Consider the following 12,110-nt stretch of genomic DNA (forward strand, 5'->3'; position numbering starts at 1 on the left):
AAAAGGATAATGTCATAGTACAGTTAATTGTTGATTGGCAGGTTGGCAAAAGGTTTAGAAGAGGAGTAGATTGAAAGTGTTAACTGAAGTGAGGTCAGAGGTTTGTTTTAGATTTCAGTTTTTAGAGATAAATACATATTAACTCATAATTATATGAAATATTTTGGCATTAAACTGTGGAAATAAATTCTGTGTTAGTACTAACATTTTTTGAGTGCTATCACCACATTACTAATATTTTCATGTGTTACCTTATTTAATGCCAATTTAGTCCTAATTGTGTGTTACACTATGATATGATAAAACTATTATATTTTACAGATAAGGAAACAAGTTTAAAGAGGTTAAATAATTTGCCACAGGGCATGTAACTAGAAAATTATTTCCTGTTGAGAATTTCATAAATTTTTGTGTATGTGTAATTTCATAATTTTAATAGGAGCTTCATGGACTTGTCAGCAGTTAAGGAATAAAAGTAATGAAGATTTACATAAACTTTGGTAAGTACACTGAATACATTAATATGTAGGTGTTTGAAGCAGTTAAAGTGTAACAATGAGGTCTAAACTTTACATCTATTTGATGTTAGAAATTGAGTAAAGTGATTTGTCTTCGAACTGTGGATGATATGTAAAACCAGTAAAGATTTTATAAATATGACAGAGGTTAAATTACATTAAGACAAATGTATTAGTGTTCTCAAATAGTTGAGGATTTAGAAATTTTATTTTAATTGCTACCCATCATACTAGCATCTTTTTCCTTAAGTTTATTTATTTTGAGAGAGAACGTGTAAGTGGGGTAGGGGCAGAGAGAGAATCTCAAGCAGGCTCTGTACAGTCAGCACTGAGCCTGTTGAGGAGCTTAAACTCACCGTGAGATCATGACCTGAGTGGAAATCAAGAGTTGAAAGCTTGACCAACTGAGCCACCCAGACATCCCCATACAAGCATTTTTATACTAACAGTTTCAGTAAATTAATAAAATGAAATAGGAAAAGTATGTCACATTTAAGCCTTCCTCCTTTTTATTACCTTATCCGTGGTCTGGAATCTTCAGCTTATTTGCCCTGGGGAAGTATGTTGGAGGGTGGATTTAGTTGGGAATTTAGCTAGATTTTTCTAGCAGATTTTCCTGATGAATTAGAGAGGGTTGAGGATTTAAGTCAGTGTGCATTTTTAATGGGTGATTGATTGACTTATTTACTTGTATCTGTATTTTTATTGAGGAGTAATTGACTTAACACTATATTAGTTTCAGGGATATGCTGTAATGATTCGATATTTGTATGCATTATAAAATGATCACCTTAATAAGTCCAGTTCAAATATGTCACCATACATAGAAAAAAATTTTTTTCCTTGTGGTGAGAACTTTCAAGATCTGCTTTCTTACGTGTTTGCAAATATACAGTACAATATTATTAACTACAGTCACCATGCTGTACATTACATTGCCATGACGTATTTTATTGTGGTAGGGTCCCTTCCCTAAGGAGAGAAAAAAAAAATCTTAAGGCAGCCTGGCTATACACATGTGGGACAACATCCCTCATGACCTTGTAATGAAACCACTTAATCAGACTGCATGTTTGTGTGTTACCATACATGGGAGACAAAGAAATAGAAAATGTGTAAAAAACAATGCCATGTGGCATTCGGGACTCAGTTTTTTGGGTAGAACCCAATTGAGCAGTGCCAGTATGAATAAAGCTGCTTCCTGGAAAGAAAAGCCTTGGTGTCACAAATCTCTGTGCAAGAATCCTGCTACATTATAACTGGAAATTTGTACTTTTTCACCCCCTTCACCCAATTTGCTATTAACCTTAACAATGAAAACAGTTTGTGTTTGGGTGGCTTAGTCAGGTAAGCGTCTAACTCTTAACTTTGGTTCAGGTCATGATCTCACAGTTCATAAGGTTCATTTGGTGAGGTTTGTGAGATTGAGCCCTGCATAGGGCTCTGCTGGTGACAGTGTGGAGCCTGCTTGGGATTCCCTCTCCCTCTCTCTCTGCCCCTCCTCAACATATGCATACACACTCATACTTTCTCTTTCAAAATAAACCTTTTTTAAAAAAATAAAAATAGGGGTGCGTGAGAGGCTTAGTTGGTTAAGCATCTAACTCTTGGTTTCAGCTCAGCTCATGATCTCGCAGTTTTGTGAGTTCGAGCCCCACATTGGGCTGTGTACTGATGGTGTGGAGCCTGCTTGGATTTTCTCTCTCTCTCTCTCTCTCTGTCCCTCCCCTACTTACACTGTCTCTATCTCTCAAAATAAATAAACTTAAATAAATAAATTAAAAATAAAACATTTTACAGTAAAAAATGGGTTTATTTGGGAATTAGACACTTGTAATTAAGGACAACAAGCTAGGGCAAAACCACAGACAAATTCAACAAAGGAATACTACTTTATGGAGAAGGAAGAGGAAGTTGGGAGGAGTTGTTTTGAATGAAAGTCTGTTGTACAAAAGTAAGTTGAGAGTGATGATAGTTTCTTATTGGCTGAGTTACAGAGGTAGTCAATTTCTTGTAGGAGATGGCCCTGTTTATCTTTCCCTTTGGGGCCTGTAATTGAGGATTCTTTCTTATTGAGGAGTCTTCTGTTAGGAATCTGTAATTGACAGTTTTTCCTGTAATTCATAGGGAATGGTACGGGTCCCCTTCTAGCCTCCTCTTCTAGCATCTCCGGTCCACTTTAGTAAGGTTTCCCTTTATTAACTTTCACATCCCCCCCTGTTTATTTCTTTAATTGTTTTTTTTAATGTTTATTTTTGAGAGAGAGAGAGACAGAACGTGAGCAGGGGAAGGATAGAGAGGGAAACACAATCCAAAGCAGGCTCCAAGCTGTCAGCACAGAGCCTGACACCAGGCTCAAATTCATAAACTGAGATCATGACCCAAGCTAAAGTCGGACATTTCACTGACTGAGTCACCCAGGCGCCCCTCACATTTCCCCCTTTTGATCAAGATCTTTTCTTGAAAGCAGTGCTGATGAAGAGTCTGTTTTTCTATATTTAGTGGTTTTGTCCTTTAGTATCAGGAAGAACCTTTCCTGGTTGTCATGTCCTACCTTGGAGGGAAAATGCCTAACAGTTAGAAACCACTTCAGATCACATTTGAGTAACAGGAAAGTTAGGAGGGAGAATTCTTAAGCACTTCCATCTAAAGTTTATATTTTCTCGGGCGCCTAGGTGTCTCAGTTGGTTGGGCGGCCGACTTCGGCTCAGGTCATGATCTCATGGTTCGTGGGTTTGAGGCCTGTGTTGGGCTCTGTGCCGACAGCTAGCTCAGAGCCTGGAGCCTGTTTCAGATTCTGTGTCTCCCTGTCTCTCTGACCCTCCTCTGCTCATGCTGCCCCTCTCTCTCAGAAATAAATAAAAAACATTAAAAAAATTATTGAAAAAATAAAGTTTATATTTTCTTTAGGTCCCAACTGTTGGAGATCATCTCCTTATTGGATGCATCATTTTCTTTTTTAAATTTCCAGTATAATTAACTTAGTGTTATATTTATACAACGTAGTGATTGAACCAATTCTATACATTATTCAGTGCTCTTCACCGTAAGTGTACTCTTAATCTTCTTCACCTGTTTTACCCATCTCACTGCCTCCCTACCTGCTGGTAAACATCAGTTTGTTCTCTAAGACTCTGTTATTTTGTTTGTCTGTTATACTTTATTTTCTTTTTAAATTCCACATATCAGTGAAATCATACAGTATTTGTCTTTCTCTGACTTATTTCATTTAGCATTATACCCTCTAGATCCATCCATGTTGTTGCAAATGTCAAGATTTTATTCTTTATGTCTGAGTAATATTCTATTGTACAATACATACCACGTCTTCTTTATCCATTCTTCTATTGATGGATACTTGGATTGCTTCAATACTTTGGCTATTATAAATAATGCTGCAATAAACATAGAGATGCATATATCTTTTCAAATTAGTGTTTTAGTATTTAAAAAAATTTTTTAATGTTTATTCATTTTTGAGAGACAGAAAAAGATAGAGTGTGAGTGGGGGAGGGGCAGAGAGAGAGTGACACACAGAATCCAAAGCAGGCTCCAGGCTCCAAGCAGTCAGCACAGAGCCCGATGTGGGGCTCAAACTCACGAACCGTGAGATCATGACCTGAGCTGGTCATGACCTGACCATGACCAGCTGAGCTGCCCAGGTACCCCAGTGTTTTAGTATTCTTTGGGTAAATACCTAGTAGTAGAATTACTGGATCGTTTGGTAATTCTATTTTTAATTTTTTGAGGAACCTCCATGCTGTTTTCTACTGTGGCCGCATCAGTTTACATCCTCACCTACAGCACATGAGAGTTCCTTTTTCTCCACTCCACATCCTTGCCAATATTTGTTTCTTGTGTTTTTTATTTTAGCCATTCTGACAGGTATGAAATGATAACTCATTGTTGTTATACCAAGAGACACAGATACCAACCGAGACCACTGAAGCCGAATTAAGGGAGTCTATTACTGGCCGGGACCGCACAGAGTTAACACAGAACTCTAAATGTGCGGCCCCGAGTCCAAGGACTTAGGGCTTTTAATAATGAGCAAGCAGGCAAGTGGGCAGTACATAAGTAGAATTGACCAGTTATTGTTTAAAAAAAAAAAAAAAAGCTACAAACTGATAAAGAGAGCAGCCCTTATCCTGGTATGTAGAACATCGTTTGTTATTTTCAAGACACGGTTTAGGGTTTTGGGGAGTTTCACGGGAATAGCCATTATCTCAAGGACAGAGTATGCAGATTGTGTCATAAATAACCACGAATAGGGAACATTAACCCTTTTCGTCGTCTTCGTCATCCTTTTTTTTTTTTCTTGCACCTAAGGATAGTCATGCAGCCTTCTGAGTGCAGGCCTAGAAGGCAAGCTCTGGGTCAAGATGGAAGGGCTGAGGCTAAATTCATGTGCAACATTGTGATTTTGATTTGCATTCCCCTGATGATGAGTAATGTTGAGCATTTTTTCCTGTTTCTCTTGGCCATCTGTGTGTGTTCTTTGGGAAGTGTCTGCTAATGTCTTCTGTTTATTTTTTAATTGGGTTATTTGTGGGGTTTTTTGGTGTTGAGTTATATGTTTTTTATATATTTTGGATACTAATGCCTTATCAGATATGTTATTTACAAATATCTTCTATTCACTATGTTGTCTTTGTTTTCTTGATTGTTTCCTTTGCTGTGCAGATTTTTATTTTTTAGTAGTCCCAATAGTTTATTTTCGTTTTTGTTTCCTTTAACTCGAGAGATCTATCTAGAAAAATATTGTTACAGGTGATATCAAAGAAATTGCTGCCTATTCCCTCTTCTAGGATTTTTATGGTTTCAGGTCTCATATGTAGGTTTAATCCACTTTGAATTTATTTTTATGTATAGTGTAAGAAAGCAATCCAGTTTCATTCTTTTGCATGTAGCTGTCCAGTCTTCCTAACACCATTTGTTGAAGGTCGAAGATACTGTCTTTCCCATTGCATAGTCTTGCCTCCTTTATCAAAGATTAATTGACCACATAATGGTGGTTTTATTTTTGAGCTCTCTATTCTGTTTCATTGATCTTTGTGTCTGTTTTTGTGCCAGTACCAACTCTTTTGATTACTACAGGTTTGTAATATAACTTGAAATCTGGGATTGTGATACCTCCAGTTTTGTTCTTCTTTTTCAAGATTGCTTTGGGTATTCAGGGTCTTATGTGGTTCCATATGAATTTTAGGATTGTTTATTCTGGTTCTGTGAAAAATGCTGGTGGTATTTTGATAGGGATTGCGTTAAATCTATAGATTGCTTCGGGTAGTATGGCCATTTGAATAATATTTGTTCTCCAGTCCATGAGCATGGAATATCTTGTTTGCATCATCTTCAGTTTCTTTCATCAATGTTTTAGGTTTTCAGAGTACAGATCTTTCACCTTGTTTAAGTTTATTCCTAGGTACCTTACTGTTTTTGATGCAGTTATAAATGGGATTGTTTTCTTAACTTCTCTTTCTGTTGCTTCATTTTTAGTGTATAAAAATGCAACAGATTTCTGTGGATTGATTTTGTATCCTGGGACCTTACTGAATTCATTTGTCAGTTCTACTAGTTTTTTGGTAGACTCTTCAGCATTTTCTATATATACTATCGTGTCATCTGCAAATAGTGAAAGTTTTATTTTTTCCTTACCAATTTGGATGCTTTTTATTTCTTTTTGTTGTTTGATTGCTGTAGCTAGGACTTCCCCATACTTTGTTGAATAAAAGTGATTAGAGTGGGAGATCTTAGGTATCTTGTTCCTGACCTTAGGGAGAAAGCTCTCCGTTTTTTACCACTGAGTATAATGTTAGCTATGGGTTTTTCATATATGACCTTTATTATGTTGATGTATATTCCCTCTAAACCTGCTTTGTTAAGGGTTTTTATCATGAATAGAGGTTGAATTTTGTCAGATGCTTTTTCTGCATCTATTCAAATGATCATATGGTTTTTATTTTTTCTCTTATTGATATGATGTATCACATTGATTTGTGATTATTGAACCACCTTGCATCCCAGGAATAAATGCTACTTGATTATGGTGAATTATTTTTTAATGTATTGTTGGATTTGTTTTGCTAATATTATGTTGAGGTTTTTTTTTCTTAGTTTATTGTCACGTTGGTTTCCATATAATACCCAGTGCTCATCCCAACAAATGCCCTCCATGCCCATCACCCCCCTTCCCGTCTCCCCCACACCCAACAGCCCTCAGTTTGTTCTCAGCATTCAAGAGTCTCTCATGGTTTGCCTCCCTCCCTCTCCCCAACTATTTTTCCCCTTCTCCTCCCCCGTGGTCCTCCATTAAGTTCCTCCTAATCCACTATACGTGCAAACATGTGGTATCTGTCCTTCTCTGCCTGATTTATTTTGCTCATGGATTTAACACCCTCAAGTTCTGTCCATGTTGCTACACATGGTCAGATTTCATTCTTTCTCATTGCCATGTAGTATTCCATTGTATAGATAAACCACACCTTCTTGATCCAATGGTCACTTGATGGACACTAAGGCTCTTTCCATGTTTTGGCTATTGTTGAGAGTGCTGCTATGAACATTGGGGTCCATTTGCCCCTATGCATCAGCACTCCTGTATACTTTGGGTAAATTCCTAGCATTGTTATTGCTGGGTCATAGGGGAGTTCTGTTGTTAATTTTTTGAGGAACCTCCACATTGTTTTCCAGAAGGGCTGCACCAGTTTACATTCCCACCAACAGGATTTTTGCATCTATGTTCTTCGGAGCTTTTAGCCTAGAGTTCTCTTTTTTTGGTAGTGTCTTTATCTCATTTTGGTATTGGGGTACTGCTGGCCTCATAGAATGAATTTGGAAGCTTTCTTTCCTCTTCTATTTGGAATAGTTTGAGAAGAATAAGTATTAACTCTTCTTTAAATGTTTGATAGAATTCCCCTGTGAAGCCATTTGGTCCTTTAGTTTTGTTTGTTGGGAATGTTTTGATTACTGCTTCAATTTCCTGTATTTTTCTTATTTACTTTTTGATTTCTTGGTTGACCCATTCGTTGTGTTTCTTGAGGTTTTTATCCCCGTTCCTTGTTTAGTAGCATGTTATTTAACCTCCATGTATTTGTGTTCTTTCCAGATTTTTCTTCTAGTAGATTTCTGGTTTCATAGCATTGTGGTCAGAAAAGATGCATAGTATCACTTTGATTTTCTTGAATTTGTTAAGACTTCTTTTGTGGCATAACATGTGATCTACTCTGGAGAATATTCTACGTGCACTTGAAAAGAATGTGTATTCTGCTGTTTTAGGATAGAATGTTCTGAATATATCTTTTAGATCCACCTGGTTCAGTATGTCATTCAAAGCTGCTGTTTCCTTGTTGATTTTGTTTAGATGATCCATCCATTGATGGGTATTAAAGTCCTCTGCTACTTTTGTATTACTATTGATTATTTCCTTTATGTTTGTTATTAGCTGCTTTAAGTTTTTAGGTGCTCTCATGTTTAGTGCATAAATACTCACATTTTGTCCATTTTGTCCATTGTAAGTATTGCACTTAATGTATATCATGCCACTCTTTTCTGGCCTAAAAAGTTTCTGCTGATAATCAACTGATAGCCTTATGGGATTCCCCTTGTATGTAACAGTTTTCTTTTGCTATTTTTAAAATTCTTCCCTACCTTTTGCCATTTTAATTACTAAGTGGCTTGGTGTGGCCCTCCTTGGGTTAATTTTGTTGGGAGCTCTCTGTGCCTCCTGGATTTCTGTTTCCTTTCTTAGGTTCAGAAAGTTTTCAGCTCTTATTTCTTCACAAAACTTATCTGCCACCTTTTCTCTCTCTTCCCCCTTCTGGGATCTCTATAATGCGAATGTTAGTATGTTTCATGGTATCTCTGAGTTCCCTAAGCCTAGTTTCTGTTTTTTTTTAATTATTTTTTTTCTCTCCCATTCAGCAAGATTGCTTTTCTTTACTCTGCCCCCCAGGTTGCTGATCCATTCTTCAGCTTCCTCTAGTCTAGTATTTATTCTATTTGATGTATGTTTTAATGTGTGTACTTTTTTAAAAGTTTATATATTTATTTATTTTTAGAGAGATTGAGAGTGCACACATGCAATGGGGGATTGGCAGAGAGAGAGGTGGGGGGAGAGAGAATACCAAGTAGACTCTGCATTGTCAGTGCAGAGCCTGATATGGGGCTCGAGCTCAAAGACCTGAGCCGAGATCAAGAGTTGGATGCGTAACCAACTGAGCCATCCAGGCACCCCTATTTAGTGTATTTTTAGTATCAGTTATTGAGTTATATTTTCTCTTTCTTTGTTGAGGGTCTCACCAAGGTCCTCCACTCTTTTCTCAAGTCCAGGGAGTATCTTTATAACTGTTACTTTAAATTCTCTATCAGGAGTATTGCTTACTTCCATTTCATTTAGGTCTCTTGCTGTGATTTTGTTCTGTTCTTTCATTTGGGACATACTCCTCTGTCTCCTCATTTTGTGTAATTCTCTGCATCTGTTTCTGTGTGTCAGGAAAGTCATCTCTCTTTCCTGCTCTTGAAAGTAGTAGTCTTTTGAAGAAGAGGACCTATAGTGCCCTGTGGTGCAATGTCCCCGCTCACCCAAACCTGGTGCTTCAGGAATGTCTCCTTTGTGTGTGGCATGCACCTTACTCTTGTGGCTGAAATGTGTCTACCTTGTCAGTCCAGTCATTTACAGTGGTTCTCTGCATGTTGTGGGCAGGGTTTTGTTCCTGTGTTGTTAGTGGGCCAGTCTGTGGTAACCTTAGCTTGTGTGGGTGTTTGCCAGAGCTGCAGTTGCACTGAACTGTAGGGTATTCTCCTGTTGTCCTCTAAGAAGCTTTCGTTGTTGGACAAGGCCTGCAGTCACACCAGATGTGGGTGTGTGTATGTGGTCTCCACTGCTGGGACCACAGTGGAACTAGTGTGTGTGGTTATCTTCCTCTTTCCCTGGGACAGGAGTCAGTTTGGGGGGATGCTAACCCCTCAGGGCTGCTTGCACACTGCCAGGCTTGTGGTGTCACTTTGGATGGACACCAACTGAGAGAGAGTTGGAGGAAGCGAGTCCACAGAAGAACACAGGGGTGGGTGCACAGTGTGAGCAGGGTTTGTTCAGGTCTGCTGTAGGAGGAAGACCAGGTTGGAGGGGGTAGATCTGCAAAAGTGGTTGGGGGCCAGGCACACTGTTAGTGAGCTAGATGGAGACTGTTTGCACTGCATCGGTTCCCACAGGTGTCTGTGTATCTAGGCTGGGGAGAGGGGGGAGGAAATGATGCCCACCAATTTCTTTGTTCCTGGAGAAGTCTCCCTAAAACTTCCCCTCCAGAATAGGCCCCAAGATTAGCAAACAAATCTCCTTATATACCCCAGGTGTCTTTCAAATTGGTGCTCTGTGCTGTATCTCAGAGGGGTTATTTGTTGTCTTAAGGATGAGGATTTAGTTTCCTCTTGGCATTCTACTCTCCCAGACCCAAGCCTGCTGATTTTCAAAGTTCTAAGTGTTAATCCCCAGTGACAGCAAGAATTGGAGAAATTAAGCCCTTCTAGTGTTCAAAGGGGAAATTATGGGATGGGAATATTATGTTCTAGGAATTCATCTGCCCAGTCCTGGTCCCCCATGCCTGGGGTGCCTGGTGTGGGGTCTGCTCCTCTCCCCTCTCTCTGCCCACCCTGTCCCTCTTACAGTCCTGTGGGCTTGTTTGGCTCTCCACTATGTCTCCACCCTTCCTACCCTCTTCAATGTGGCCTCTTCTCTACGTTTAGCTGTGAAAAAGTCTGTTCTGCCAGTCTTTGGATTGTTTTCTGGGTTACTTTCACTGATACGGGTATTATCTAGGTGTGTCCATGGGATGAGGTGAGCCTAGGATTCTCCTACTTGCCATTTTCCACATGTCTGGGTGCATCATTTTTTACAAAAGTTTAACAAGCAGCAAAGTATAAAAATTTTAAATAATTATACAAAATGACAAGAAGTAACATAATTCAGAATTGTTTTATGGTTCTAAACTAGGACCCTAGGTTTGAAAGTAGTCAGCTGATAATATTTATTGGCACTTACTCCAACTCACAGGACAAAATTCTTCATACAGAGGCAAACTCCATCCCATAGTCATGTATGCCTCCTACAAGTCCCCACTTAAAGTGGCCACGAAAGCAAAATAGGGGATTCTTCAAGAGCACATTGGAAGAATTAATCAAGTGCATTTTGGAAGGTAGAGTGCAGGTATAAACTTGCAGCAATAATTAATGAACTTTTGCAAAAAGCAAAATATCAGAGGTGTATTAAAATAGTATTATCTCAAAAGAACTATTAGAAAATAGACATTATCCAATGACACAGCCTGTAAGGTTGCATCTTCAGAGACCATGAGTTTGGATAAGAATCCAGAATCATAATAGTTTAGACAAAAGACTTATGTGAATTGTGAACCTTCTAACCCTTCAGAAAAAGCAAGTAAAAAAATAGTTCATCACAAGATCATGATGAGGCTGTTTCTGAAAGTCCATAATGAAAAAAAAAAGAGATTTCCTCCTTTCACAGGCATTTGGGAAATGCACGTAAGGGTATTTTCTTTCTACTAAAGAGATAATAGAAGCAAACAGGAAAAAGTATGCAGGTATGCAGGCCTGGTCTGGACATGTTGATAAAGCCAACTCGTGTTTTCTGCTTCAATTCCAGGAAATCTTTACTTTCGGATTCTTGGATGGTGTGCAGGTCCAGTCAGGGTTTAGTGCTTTTGTTAGACATGTCATGTGAATCCAGGATTCTGTTCCTTGGAGCTCGGTGGCATAAGGGTTAGTTAGCAGTTTCTCATAAGGGTACCTTCCCAGCAAAGTTGAAGAGAGTGTTTGGGGAGTGTCCTTTTTCAGTAGACGAAATCTCCAGGTTGCAAAGTGTGATATTTAAGGTTGCCGTTTCCAGGGACTGCACTGAGAAAACTTTGCTCTAACAAAGCATACTTAGTTTTAATGGAAGTAATTGGACCTTTATAATATTGACCCCTATCTTCCTTCTATCAGCTCTGGGTCACAGGAGGCAGGGGCCAACTACAATGGATGTTCTGTGACTTATCTCAAGGGATGAAAGCTTGTGAGTTTCAGAGGGAGTGGATCTGAGATTTAGAAAGACTAATAGCAGTGCTTTTGGCCAGGATATCTATAAATTTTGCCAATTGAGTCGTAATAGTACTGTTAGTACATTCAACTACCCTAAGGTATGAGGACGATGTGCACAATAAAAGTGTTGTAAAACCAGCCAAACACAGACTTTTTGAAGCACCTAATCAGTAAAGTGCATTCCCCAATCACTATGAGTTCTAGAGGGTTTCCCCAGGTAGGGGATAATCTTTTTCTAACAGAATTTTACAAGAGAAAGCTTTGGTGATTGAGAAAACATACAAATCATGACTAAAACACATGTATACCCAGGAAATGGGGAAACTGTATGAAATTCATTTGTGTGATCAGATTTCTTTGTTGTATTTTGGACAGGTGGGACAAGCAAAGTAGGCACTTTTTGTGACCTTATTAATATTTCCCCATCAATATTGGTTCATGAATGCTATCATGTGAGTAGATACTGTTTATGCATATATAGTGGAAAGAAGTGGGAAT

General features: G+C 38.6%; 1 protein-coding gene across 4 annotated transcripts in view; it reads left to right on the forward strand.

Annotated features, from left to right (window-relative positions):
• Positions 1-12,110, forward strand: part of MRPL47 (mitochondrial ribosomal protein L47) — a 30,983-nt gene that overhangs the window by 3,768 nt on the left and 15,105 nt on the right. For 3 of the 4 annotated variants that reach the window (XM_077770573.1, XM_077770575.1, XM_077770574.1), the window contains exon 3: positions 440-500. In XM_077770573.1, the coding sequence (XP_077626699.1) occupies positions 440-500 (61 nt within the window). Of the gene's footprint in view, positions 1-439; positions 501-12,001; positions 12,065-12,110 lie in introns of those variants that run through there. The other variant, XM_077770576.1, reaches the window with a different exon arrangement.

This window comes from Crocuta crocuta, unplaced genomic scaffold (assembly GCF_008692635.1).
Source record: "Crocuta crocuta isolate KB4526 unplaced genomic scaffold, BGI_CrCroc_1.0 scaffold256, whole genome shotgun sequence".
Classification (NCBI taxonomy): Eukaryota; Metazoa; Chordata; class Mammalia; order Carnivora; family Hyaenidae; genus Crocuta; species Crocuta crocuta.